The sequence below is a fragment of the Molothrus ater genome, chromosome 23 (assembly GCF_012460135.2).
Source record: "Molothrus ater isolate BHLD 08-10-18 breed brown headed cowbird chromosome 23, BPBGC_Mater_1.1, whole genome shotgun sequence".
Classification (NCBI taxonomy): Eukaryota; Metazoa; Chordata; class Aves; order Passeriformes; family Icteridae; genus Molothrus; species Molothrus ater.
In genome coordinates this window covers 3,947,958-3,960,703 of record NC_050500.2, presented here as the reverse complement: position 1 = coordinate 3,960,703, position 12,746 = coordinate 3,947,958, and the positions used below count along the sequence as shown (strand labels likewise).

At 47.1% G+C, this 12,746-nt stretch overlaps 1 protein-coding gene across 6 annotated transcripts in view; it reads right to left on the bottom strand.

Annotated features, from left to right (window-relative positions):
* CAMTA1 (calmodulin binding transcription activator 1) overlaps window positions 1-12,746 on the bottom strand; it is a 249,536-nt gene that overhangs the window by 108,831 nt on the left and 127,959 nt on the right. For all 6 annotated transcript variants that reach the window (XM_054517128.1, XM_036396502.2, XM_036396506.2 and 3 more), the window contains one exon: window positions 8,276-8,347. In XM_054517128.1, coding sequence (XP_054373103.1) covers window positions 8,276-8,347 — 72 coding nt within the window. The remainder of the gene's footprint in view (window positions 1-8,275; window positions 8,348-12,746) is intronic.

The window sequence follows — 12,746 nt, the reverse complement described above, 5'->3', positions numbered from 1 at the left end:
GTTCAGAAGCAAAAGCCATTTAGGATGGTCCTTCTGTGACTTTTGCCCCTCCATTAATACATTAAAGAAGACCATGATCTCACAGAGGACTAAGGCTGTGGTCCCTACACCCCATTTCCACAGCCTCAGAGGTGAGCACAGCATTTTATAGAGCAGACCATGAACTTGAGGCTGTTTTTGAATGATCTCACAGAGGACTAAGGCTGTGGTCCCTCCACACCATTTCCACAGCCTCAGAGGTGAGCACAGCATTTTATAGTGCAGACCATGAACTTGGGGCTCTTTTTAAGAACCTTTACTGCCTCTCACTAAGGGTAGTGCACCATGTGTGCATTCATGGGTCTACCAGCCACTTTGCCATCCACTGGTCTGACCCATAACATCACCATGGGTGTGGAGAGAGGGATGCAGGGATGGTCCCAGGTGGGATCAGGTGGCAGGATGCAGGTGGCAGCTGTGGGAGGTGACAGGGATGGAGAATCTTCACACAACTGAGGCAGTGTGAGACACAAGAGGCATCAGAGCTTCATTAACCCAGGGCAGCACAGACGTCAGTGACAGCTGAGGCAGCCAGCTGATAGAAAGGGAGTAGAGACTCCTTCAGAAATGAAAGATTATTTTGAGAATAAAAGCAACCAGGGTAATCAGCAAGACGTTTACAAAGGCGGAGGATAGAAGGAAGAGCACTCAAACCTGCAGGCACCTGGGAAGTGATTTATCCAAAACACTTACAACAGTGTTCCTTAACAAATAAAATACAAGGGTAACTCACTGCAGGCCAAAACACTGCATATTAAAGGAAAAAATATCCTGCATTAGAAAGAGAGACTTCAGCCTTGGCAGCATCTGCTTCAAGTCCTCTGCTGCCCACGCCAGAACAAACTCCAGATCTCTAAACTCAAATTGTAATTTGCTTCACTACAGAATTCCCAACTCAAGCCCCAATTATAACTCTCCAGTGAGGGTGGAACTCCAGCCAAGGCTATAATACATTCACCGACACCTGCAGACCTAATAATTGACCAGGGAGGACATGGGTGAGCTCAGCAGAATTGCTGCATTGCTCCTGCAAGGCTCGCTGTCCTACACCAGGAAACAGCTTCACTACTGCAAGGTGCATAATTTAATAAACCATTAACTCAAACCTGAGGTGAAGTAAATTCAGCATATTATATATTTCAAAACAGCATTAGAATTCAATTTAAGTGTCACCAAAAGCCTAATCCTCAGTATACAGAGCATATTAATAAGTGTCTTGGAGCCTGTGGTTTGATTTCATTTCCAGCTGGGCTGTGCTGCCGCATGGCTGCGATCCCTGCTGCGAGGATGTCTCGGTGACAGCATCACTGCCCTGAACCAGAGCAGGATCACAGGGATGCCAGTCCCACCCTCTGGGGTCTTCCCAGGAGAACACAGGGCTGGGAGCTGAAGCACAAGTAATCCTGCTTCCAGTGGTGTCACTTCTTGGTGTCCCTGCTGAGATGCTGATGTTCCCCACTGACAGCAGGCTTCTCACAGGGCCCCTGACCCACCCCTGCTTTGGGTCCCTTTGCAGCCACAGGGGCAAAACTCATTTTAGGTAAGGCAGGAGCTCCTGTTCACACTGAGCTGCCAGATGAGGCCCAAGCAGGCCCTCTGTGGCTGCTCCCCAGCCATGCTATGGTGCACGATGGGGCTGAAGCCCCCAAGGAGGGACAGAGCCAATGCTTTCCCTCCCCTGGGTCAAGCATCCATGGCAAATGGGGCATTATTTCCACCAATGCTTTCCCTCCCCTGGGAAGGAAAGGGCCATTGGGGCATTATTTCCACCAATGCTTTCCCTCCCCTGGGTCAGGCATTCAGGACAAATGGGGCATTATTTCCATCACCAATTATTATTTTCCCAGGGCAAATGGGGCATTATTTCCACCAAGAGCTGAAAGCACCAAACCTGTTCTCCCTTCTCTGTGGGACATGTTTTGGCCTTTTCTCCATCGCCTCTGCCAGAACTTCTCTTGATCAGCAACCCAAGCACATCCCCCAGCAGTTTGGGAAATGCATCCCTTCTATAAATGACAACAGATTATTTAAGCAACAACTAAAGCACTCTGACTGCTTTTTAGTTTGCTTGCATTAACGTCAGTCTCCTCATATATCTAGGGAACGAATCCGGGATTTTCTTTAAAATGGTGGAGAGCAGTACAAAAATAGAAGCCTGCTTGTCTAAAATAAAGTTATGTGTTTGAAAGGGTTGGAAATTGTTTTTTAATCACAGGCGTCTTTCTTCTGGAATATAGTCTGCCATCTATACATTCTGCTCTTCCACCCAATTTCTCAGGAAAATGCAGCAAGTGTGTTAATAAATAATTTATAAAAACATTACAAAAGATAAAGCACTGCTGCTAAAACATTTCCAGCCTTTGACACACCAGTTCATTTGTAATCCTCTTTGCCTCCCTTTCACTGGAACATCAGCAGAGGTTTTGTGCTGCTGCTCTCACAGCCCCACTTCACCCACCCTGCAGAGTCTCTGGTTCACAGGGATCCAGGCAGACACCAGCCCAAGCCACAGCTCAATGTTATCTACTGTAGATTTCTGTCATGGAAAATGTTTCTCATGGAAGCAACATCCTCATTTATTTTTGCCATTTGGCATGAGAGGATGGCTGCAAATGCAGGTGGCTGTCCCAACAAACAGAGCCCCAGGGTTTGTCCTTCCTCCAGCAGCACGCAAGCTGTGCTCTCTGTGACACTCCACAGGGTGGTTGGGAGCAAGATGCACAGTTTCTCTTACACAGTTTCCTTGAAATTCTCTTTCAGGAGTCAGTATGTTAGGCATATGACTAGAAAAAAAAAACAAAAAAAACCAACTGGACAATTATTACAAAAGAGTTCACAGAACCCTTGGAATTTCAGTTGGACTGAGCAATAATTTTTGCGCAGCTCCAACAATTCCATGAGTATTTCAGATCTTTAATGAACCCTGAAAAACATGATGGGAAATCTTGAGATGTGGCTGTTCCAGTGACTGCAGCAGCAGGGACACAGCAACGAGCACGGTGCCTTCAGAAGAGCTGGTGAGGAGATGAAAGGAGGGAAAGAAGAGAGCATCCTTCAGAGACATCAAGCCAAAGGCATGTTAAGGAAGCATGAAAAGGGTACCCACAACTTCCCCATCCTCTGAAAATGCTTGTGCATTGTGAAGCCAAGCGATAACACAAGAGGACTGACTGCTGCATCCTGCCAGCCTCTGGTACCAAAGGCACCTCTGCTGCTGCAGCTCAGAGCTGAATCAACACAGATTCTGCTCTCCTGGAACTGCTGTTTGGTCTCCTGACACCCAGTCTCCTCTCCAGCACAGCTCCACTTGCACACAGGGCACTGGGAACAGGAACCACAAGTCTGCTCTGTGAACACTCACCTGTATCCCGAGCATGCTTGGGATGTGCAGCCACACTGGAGGTGGCTCAGTACCACAGACCATTCTCTGCTGCACTTCTACACCACTTCATTTCACCACACAGGCTAAAACACACTTTAGGAACAGGTACCAGCATAGCAGCAACAGTTTGTAACCCTGTTAGCAAAAATGCAAAGGCTCCTTGTGCTGAGGCCTTGCTCACATCCCACCCCCAACACACAGGACCCAGCTGAGTGCCCATGTGCAGCACAGCATTCTCTGTGCTTTATTGCCCAGCCACTTTTATTTCACCCAAATGAAAAATAAAAACCCATTACTAAGCAAAAGTCTTGAGAAATTTTATGAGATTGTAATGCTTCCAATTTATGTTGAAAAAGCCCCAAATCCTCAAGCTGTCTGTCGCTGCTCCAGCCAGGGAGGCAGGAGATGCTGCTGACACAGCACAGCACAAGTGATCAGAGAGGGAAATGCTGCTCTGATGGGGTGCTATCAAAAATAAATGGGAAGGGCTTCCTCTTGTTTGGGGCATAATGGAAAACCATGGCAAAAAATATAGAACAAACAATAAATTTATGCAGGACGGTGACAGATGTCATGTAGAACATTTTAAATGAGTTTTAGGTCTTGATATTTTCTGTCCACAGCTTTCAGACAAGATGTATTTTAGGAAGGGAACACACTCAGGGGGCATCAAGCATCAGTGCAGACACTCATAGTAACAAACTGCTGAATATTCAAGTGTATCAGAAGGAAGAATTCAGGAAAAAAAAAAAACAGAGTAAAGAGAGAATATTGCAAAAGCCTCTGACATTCAATCAGTGCTTACACATACTCTGCAAGGCACAGCTGGTGCACACAGAACCACAGGAACAGTAATTAAATACCACTACCCAAATCCTGCCCACCACCAGTGCCCCCCAGCATCTCCCACTCGCTCCTTGTGTGGCAGACATCCTGCCTGGATGTCACACCTGGCAGGACTGCTGATGTCCCTGACTTTCTCCTGCCATTTCCTACCCTACAGAGAAGTATTCCATGACTTCCATGGCTGCTGGGAGCATCCTGTGAGTGTGTGAGCAATAAAGATGAAATGCAGTTTTTCCCCCAGGCTCCCAGAGAACTGGATTATCACATTTCAGCAATTACTGCAAACACTGGATTTACAACAGGGCTCCTTGGAGCTCTGGTGTGTCCCTGTGCCTGCCTAGCTCAGCCTGCATCCCACTCTGCTTCCTTGGCTCACCTGCCAGAGCAGTGCCACTGCCACTCTTCTGCACCAATTCTGAATTATTCAGTGAGCAGTTAATGCATGTGCAATGTGAAACAGCTCTCTGCCACCTCTCCCCAAGCCCTGTTAGTCTTCATTTGTTTAACCAGCCAAGAGGTCTAAATTTACATGTTTTTAGCATGATCCTATAGCACTGTACTTCTAATTAAGAAAAAGGGCAACACTTTTAAAATATGTCTTCCCTCCCATCCCCACAGCACCTGAACACCAGCACTAAAGGAGACATCAGTATCTGCTACAGGTGGAACACAATGAGCATCTAACAAACTCAGCATCTGCAGCTGTGCAGCACAGGAGTGGGAGTGAGCAAGGGGCCCATCACAGCCCATGGGTGAAGGCAAAGCCTCTGTAACCCTGGCAAGCAGCAGCCTGCCTGGAAGCCTGGCAGCCAGATTAATTTTCAGTTCCTGGGGTGCCAATTTCCAACACACAGAAGGGATCGCTGCATCTCCCTGCTCAGCTGTGCCAATGTTTGAAAATCATCCATGTCTGAGATTCCACATTTTCCCTCCATTAGTCAGTACAAGTACAAACAGGGGGTTTCTTCTTCTTTTTCCATTGACACAAAATCTGGCAGTATGCTGAAGGTCTAACATGGGCAGCCTGAGTCCTGCCAGTGACAAACCAAGGCACTCAGAGTCACAGCTGTGCCACGGCCTCTGCTGGAGGCTGAGACCTGCCATCACCCCCATCTCAGAAAATATTTCAGAAGCTCTGCTCCACCCTCAGTGAACTGTGGACAGCCAGGGCTCTGCATCGTCTCAGAAGCAAACAGATAATGTAAAACAATAAAAAAACTGAAGTTCTACTGAGGTATTCCCCAGCAACCTATGAAGAGGCCACCCGTGTCCTCATCCCCATCTTCTTCTCTGCCTGTGTCACTCAGCATGATCTCATATCTCTAAAGATCAGATAATCAAAAGAAAAATATGAGAACCAAATGTAGGAAACCACCCCCTTGGGCATGCTTTCTTCATTCAGGCCCAAGAGTGAGTGGCCAAGAGAGTATCCATGCAAGAGGCTACCAGTGCCCAGCAGGAACATGTCAATGCTGGCTTGGAAATTACAGCACCTATTACAAATACTAAAGGTCTTTAGGGTAAGGCAGCACTTAAAATCTGTTATCAAGAAAGCTTGAAATGTCTCAAAAACATGAAATCCCTTCAGTAGAGAGAGGTGGAGGCCCCACGCAGCAGACCCCAGCCACAGCTGCCAGCACCATGGTCTCTGCCAACAGCCTAAGAACTTCCAGCAGAGACCCAGAAAACTGAATCATGCAGTTCCAGATGACTGGTTCTCATTTCTCATCCCTCTGACCAGTCTGCAGGGAGCAGGCACATCATGTCAATCATAAATGACAACACAAAGTTGTTTAAGTAAGAAATTGGACATCACCATATAATTAATGGCTATGGCTCCGTGTAAATGCATGAGAAAGGCTGTGAGTCCCTGTGGCTGGTTTGAGTCCTGGCCTTTACACCGAAAATGCGAGGCAGAAAATATCAAGAACATTTGTGTGGGGATTTTTAATCAATATCTAACCTGACAGTGGGATTTGGAGGAAGATCATCCCATAAAACATAGACAGCATTGCAGACTAATTGCATTTACTCCCCATTGACCAGACACTGCACAGAGGGAGTCCCAGGAAGGTGCTGGATGTCTCCCCAAAGAAAGGGAAAGTCACCCATGTGCCTCAGTGAACTATAAAGCTAAACACATTACACATTGCCCTGGCTACACCTATTTTTGAATATCAAACTCATTTACCAGTGCTGTCGGAAGTGAAAGCTTCTGAAGGAGATGCACAAAACACCTTCTGTCTCTGTGGTGTCACTGCTCCTGAATTCACCATGGAGCTGAACACAAGCAGTGTGCAGAGATAGGGAAGTGGCATCTATTCTTGGCCAGCTCCTTTCTGCTGGCTGCACAACCTTGAGCGCATGACTGAAGGATGCCCGTCGGTGCCTGGAGATGCTGCCATGAATCACAGACCCCTCTTCCTCCCACAGCCAAGGCACAGCATGTCCTTGTTGAGGAATACCAGTCTACCACAGCCACAGCGAGATGTCCTGCAGCACATTTTATAAATAGGCTTCTAAAAAATGTACTTCCCATCCTCTTGACAAAAAGTGATTACCAGAGCAAAGAAAATGACTAAACATTGATGCACACCCTGTGAATGTGAAGAGCCAGACCTGGGGGAACAGCCCAGAGATCCTACAGTGCTGCAGTGCAACCCATCAGGGAGATGCTGGCTGAGTGCCACAGCAGCCAGGGCCAGCAGCACTTCTAGGGAGCACGTCACAATGAGAAAAAGCAATACAAAGCCCAGAAATGAAGAGAAAAGAGGTGACCTTTGGGGCCAGGAGCTCTCGAGGAGGACAAGCACAGCCTGGGCAGCTGTGAGGGAACAGGATCGATGCAGTCACGCTGTGATTTCAGAGGAGCCACAATTCTCCTCTGAGAGGTGCAGAGCTGCTCCCACCACTGCAGCCAAGCATCTCCTCTTTCCTTGCACACAGCATTTTTATGCCACAGATGCAAACAGAGCTGAGAACACACAGATACCCCAGAGGAGGGTGACATCTGCTGCGTGTTTCCTTTCATTATGTCCATGGTGTGGGCACCATCCTCTGTGGGTTGTGAGGGCTCTGTCCTGCCCCAGTGACAGCACCAGTGCCTTCTTTTTTTAATATGGAAGTGCAATTGCAAAACCGGAAAGAGAAACAGGAATTCTTTTCCATTTGCTTCTAGAAACAGATGCCACTTTCCTCAGACTTGTTTGTTTTCAGGACCATGGGAGTTTAATCTTTAAAACAGTATTTTTACAGTATGTGTCAAGTGTCATTTCATAATGAAAGAAAACAAATTACTTCCACTTTGTACACCATAGTAACCAGTCAAGAATGTGAACAGCTCCTCAAAGGTGGGGTCAGCAAACACCCCCCGGGCAAATTCCCACATGAGCTCCTTGGCACACCCCCACAGCCCCAGGGGAGCTGCCCAAACCCTGTTGTAAATAAGAGGAAAATTTGGCTCGACTCCTCCTGGGACTTTGCTGTTCCCACAACAGCCAGAAGAAAAATCATTGAGTGACTTCAAATACTCCCTGGAGACTGAATATCTCACTGGAGGAAAGCAGATCCACTGCAGGACCAGCTCCAAGGTTCACCCCAAACTCAAACACAGCCCCAGGGTTCTCCTCAAAGTCAAGCACAGCCCAGGGCTGGCGTCTCTCCCACACCATGGTATGCCTGTGTATGCCACTGTAGCACCCTGTATTCACTGTATTCACTTCTCTGGCTCCTGCCTTGCTTCAGGATGGAACAACACAACCAGAAACCACCAGAAAGTCTCACTTGAGCCAACTCCATGTTTAGAGAACATATGAAATGGCATCAGCTCCACATTGCTAGAGAAAATATATAATCCCTCCAAACAGAGACATACAGCTAAGAAGACCCAATTCCCTTTCAGACAAACAAAATCCCCCAGACAGTAAAGCACAGGATGCTGATCCCCCTGCAGCTGAACGTGCAGCAGCTCTCAGGTGACCCCAGAGAGAGAACTCGTTGTCATCCTACCTGCAGAAGCCAGTAGCACCTTCTGTGAAACGTGGGGATGATGGAGGAATGGACATAGCAGCCATACAGGCACTGGGGACACAAAAAGAGAGAAAGCAGAGTCAGGTTAGTGGAGGAACCATCCCGAGAGGCCGTGCTGGGGATGGGGCAGCAGAGTGACCCAGAAATGGAGGAGATTGTTCTGCCCTTGGGCTGGGGATACACAGCTGGTGATACACAGCACTGTGGCTTACACCCTGGTGTAAGAACTGTAAGCTTTGCCACAGGTCACAGAAACCCATCCCTGCCATGCCCCCACCACCCGAGGGTGCCCACCCTGGGGTGGCCAGGGCCACAGGGGCTCCCCTGGTGCTCAGTACAACACAGACAGGGCTGCTCTGAATCTTTGCTCCATCGTATTTTTATTTTTTTGGCAAATACAACACGTTCATCTCTTTTCCCATGGTTTATCTCCTGGGTATTTCAACTGAAAACGTTGTGTTTGTAAACTGAAAAAACTGCTGTCAGATATTTTAGACAGCAAAATGCCGAAATATAGTTTGTTTCTTTTCGTCCTCTTTTTTTTGTTTGTTTGTTTGTTTGTTTGGGGGTTTTTTGTTGTTGTTGTTTGGTTTTTTTGGTTTATTTTGGGGGTTTTTTGTTTGGTTTTTTTTTTTATTTTGGGATTTTTTAAAATGAATTCTGCTTCTCTGATTAACTGAAATCAGCAAAGCCGAGGAATTCTTTCTGCAGGGAAAAAACCCCACATTTCCACTATGTTAGAACTTTTTGGTTGGAAACCGAGCCCAGTGCCAACCCAAACCCACAGAAGTGGTTTTAATTGCAAAGATCCCGAGCTCAGAGGGTGCCTGTGCTGCTGGACATGTGCACTCAGTGAGCACATGGGAGGCTGCAGCAGCCCCCCCTCCCCAGGATCACTGCTCACAAGGTCGGCCTGAATTAAACAGGATTTAAGGACTGGCTGCTATCACTGAGTTATTTTTAAAACACAAATGACAAAGATTAATAATGTTTTTAAAATGTGTCAAGGGTACATTCTACACACTGAAATGCAGGGAGGAAAAAAACAGACGAGGAAAAAAGCCCTGCAGAAAATAATCCACAGAAAAGCTTAACATTTAAATCCCTCCTGAGGGTTGGAGAACAGCTGCCCTGACAGCGACTCCTGCACATGGCACTGCATGGGAAGGTCTGCAGTGTTCATTCTGCTGACTCAGAGCAGGTCCCCCCACTCCAGAAAGCAGCTGAGAGGGGCAGCATCTCCCCGTCCAACCAGCTCCCCCGTGAGGATGGCAAAGCTGGTCTGGAGCTGCTCACAGCTGCCAGGGACCCCCTTGTGAGATACATATCAATCTATTCCAGCCCCCCTGACTTGCTTCCCACCCCAATTTGCTGTGAGTCGATGGAAACTTTGCCCTGATTAAAACAAAAGCCAAGGCTGGGCTCTGTGCAGCTCATGGGGCACAGCAGGCAGGAGCTCTGCCCTCCCTCTCCAGAGCTGTCTCGCAGATAATTCTAGAGCTGTCAATAATGAATCACACAAAAGCCTCCCACCCTCATGAAACTGGTTCTCAACATTTCAGCAAACCATTAAAAAAATCCTAACAGCTCACAGAATTCAAAAAGCACACAGAACACAGAGGGGATTTCTTAATTTTTCTTCTTTTCTTTTCTTTTCTTTTCTTTTCTTTTCTTTTCTTTTCTTTTCTTTTCTTTTCTTTTCTTTTCTTTTCTTTTCTTTCTCTTTTCTCTTTTCTCTTTTCTCTTTTCTCTTTTCTCTTTTCTTGTTTCCCTCTGGATGGATGTTTTGAGGCTGGATGTCCTAACCTGGGCAGCTGGGATGAAGGAGACCCACACACTGAGCAAGCTCCTGGCCTTGGAGAGACAGCAGGGACTGTCCCCACAGGCACAGAGAGGCACCACAGAAGCAGAGAAACACTGCAGGGGTGAAACAGACCCTGGGAGCCCAGCACACAAAATGAGTGATGACAGCAATAAAAACTACATTAATTTTGGGGTAAAAACGCGTAAGAAAAAGTTGAGGACATAAATAGAAACCTTGGAAATCTGTGTGTCACTGTTTTGGAGGATTTTCAAGATGAATGGGTTAAGCTCTGGGGGTGACACAAAATCTGCAGCTCGGCACGTGGGGGCTGTGGGGAGGTGGGTGTGGGGTATTCCTGCACTCAGATCTGCTGAGCCCTGCCTTTGGCCCCAGCATGGCCCAGGGCTGCTGAGCAACCAGCCAGCTCAACACCTCCCTGCAACTAATGAGGAGAGTGGAATTACCACCCTGCCCAGCCAGAGCAGACACACAACCAGGGCAGAAGTAATACCTTCAGCTAAAGCAGCCTTTAAAATAAATTCTTGCTCAAAACAGGCAAAGGGGGGTTCGTTAGCTGTGTTTTCTTTTATTTTTTTTTTTTTAATTCTTTTTTAGTGGGAAGGTAAAAGCTGCAGAGGCCTGTGTGTCTGTGGAGATGTTAATGCCAGGCTGGGCACGCAGCCAATGCATTAAGTGAAATCGAATTCCAGAAACCAGCTTTAATCAGCAGATTTTTAAGGTTAGAACGACTCTCTCCTCTGCAAGGCTTGCCAAGGTTAATTCTGTCCTGAGCAGGCTGAATTAATGGGCTGGACAGAGGAGAACATTTTTTTTTCATGTTTCTCTTTTAAGTTTACAAAATCTCCAGGAGAAGAGAAAAGGCATTTTGGAGCAGTCTGAGGAGGAACAACACCTCAGCAGCTCATTGACTGCTGTGTGGAGAACACTGGCATCAGCCTGACCCCAGAGGAGCCCTGAGCAGCACCAGCCAAGGGGCATCCAGCTGTGGGGATGCTGTGGGTGCCCATGGTGGTGGCCCTGTGGTCCCATCACCCACCAGGGAGTGTGTCCTTGGCCCTGGAGGTGACCCTGAAGGATGCTCAGAGCACAGACCATGTCCTGCCATCCCCAGGATGAGACCCCCACACTGCTGGGTGCCCATGCTGGTGGCCCCATCACCCACCAGGGAGTGTGTCCTCGTCCCTGGAGATGACCCTGTGTGTCCTGCCATCACGAGGGATCCCTCCTGTGCAGCTCTCCAGGATGAAAGCCCCACACCTACCCCAGGAACCAGCTACAGGCACCTCCTGAGCAGCCCCACACTGCTGCTGGAGGGCCTGGCCCTGACAGCTCTGCTGGAGCTCATCCCTTTACAATTCCAGGGGTAATTAAAGAGGAAAGGCCTTCTCTGTGTGCAATTACAGCTGCCCGCCCTGCCATTTGTATGCAGTGCACATTTGGCATTACCAAACTTCTGAAAACGGGAGGGGGGGAATATAAAATCAAATTATTAGTGGATTTTTTTTATCCTGAGCTCCTTAAAGTGATTGTGGCTTATTTAAAAATAATACAATAATGCTGAGGTGTTCTTTCTTAACAAGCATACCTTGGGAATGGAAATAAGAAAGCAGGAGAATCAAAAATTCAAGATAGGGTTGGACAGGCTTTGAAATTCTTCTCCCTGGTGAGTTCCACTAGTGGATATTTTAAAAACCCTAAAAACCGCCTAGATTTTGTTCAGATTTTCACACTGAATCCCCAATTCCCTTAATAAGAAGCTAAATCAATCTTTAGAGAACAAATCACGTAAGACCTATGGCTGTACATTATTAAAATATATACTTGAGTAATTTGCTGGTGGTAAGGCTTCATCTTTCAACAGCCCAGGAGCAGGATCTGTGCAGGTTTCTGGGGGAAAAGGACCCTGCCCTCTGCTCCTGGCTCTGTGGTGGGACTGGGCAACATGTGCTCAGCTCCCTGGTACATCTCCATGCTCCTGGGATCTCCCTCTCCCAGGACTTTCACCTGCTCAGAGTGACTTTGAGATACATTAGAAAGTTTTTTTTCTTAGCTCGGCGGTCAAAGAAGGAGTTTGAACTCTTCAGTTCTCGCTCTTAAGGTTGTTTATTGTATCTTATCTATAAATTTTTTTTCTCCTGTTCAGCTGAGGTCTGCTCAGCAGGACAGTCAGAGGCACTCTGTTTGCTCCTGGGGCAGGGTTATCTTTTTATACTAAAAACTACCTGTACAATATTTACAATTACTTTCCCAATACCTATCACCTATGTTAGACAGTGAGCTTCTACTCTAAACCAGTCTAAAAGTGCTACCATCACAGCAGAAGATGGAGGACAAGAAGAAGAAGAAGGAGAAAGACTGGACATACTTAGATTCTTCTATCTTGCTCCTTGAACTTCTATGCTAAAAACTCTAAAAAATCCATTTTTCACTTTGTGATAAATTCACTATCATTCTACTGAAACTTTGTGGCTTGTAATTCTTCATATAAGGTTGGTAATTCTTTTTTCCAAGGGCTACATCAAAGGCACAGGGGTCTTGGGCTCTGTGCCAAGGTCTCTGAGCCCTCTGGGCAGAGGCTGGAGTCCTCCAGGGCAGCCAGAGGAATTTCCTGGGTTCCAACATCCC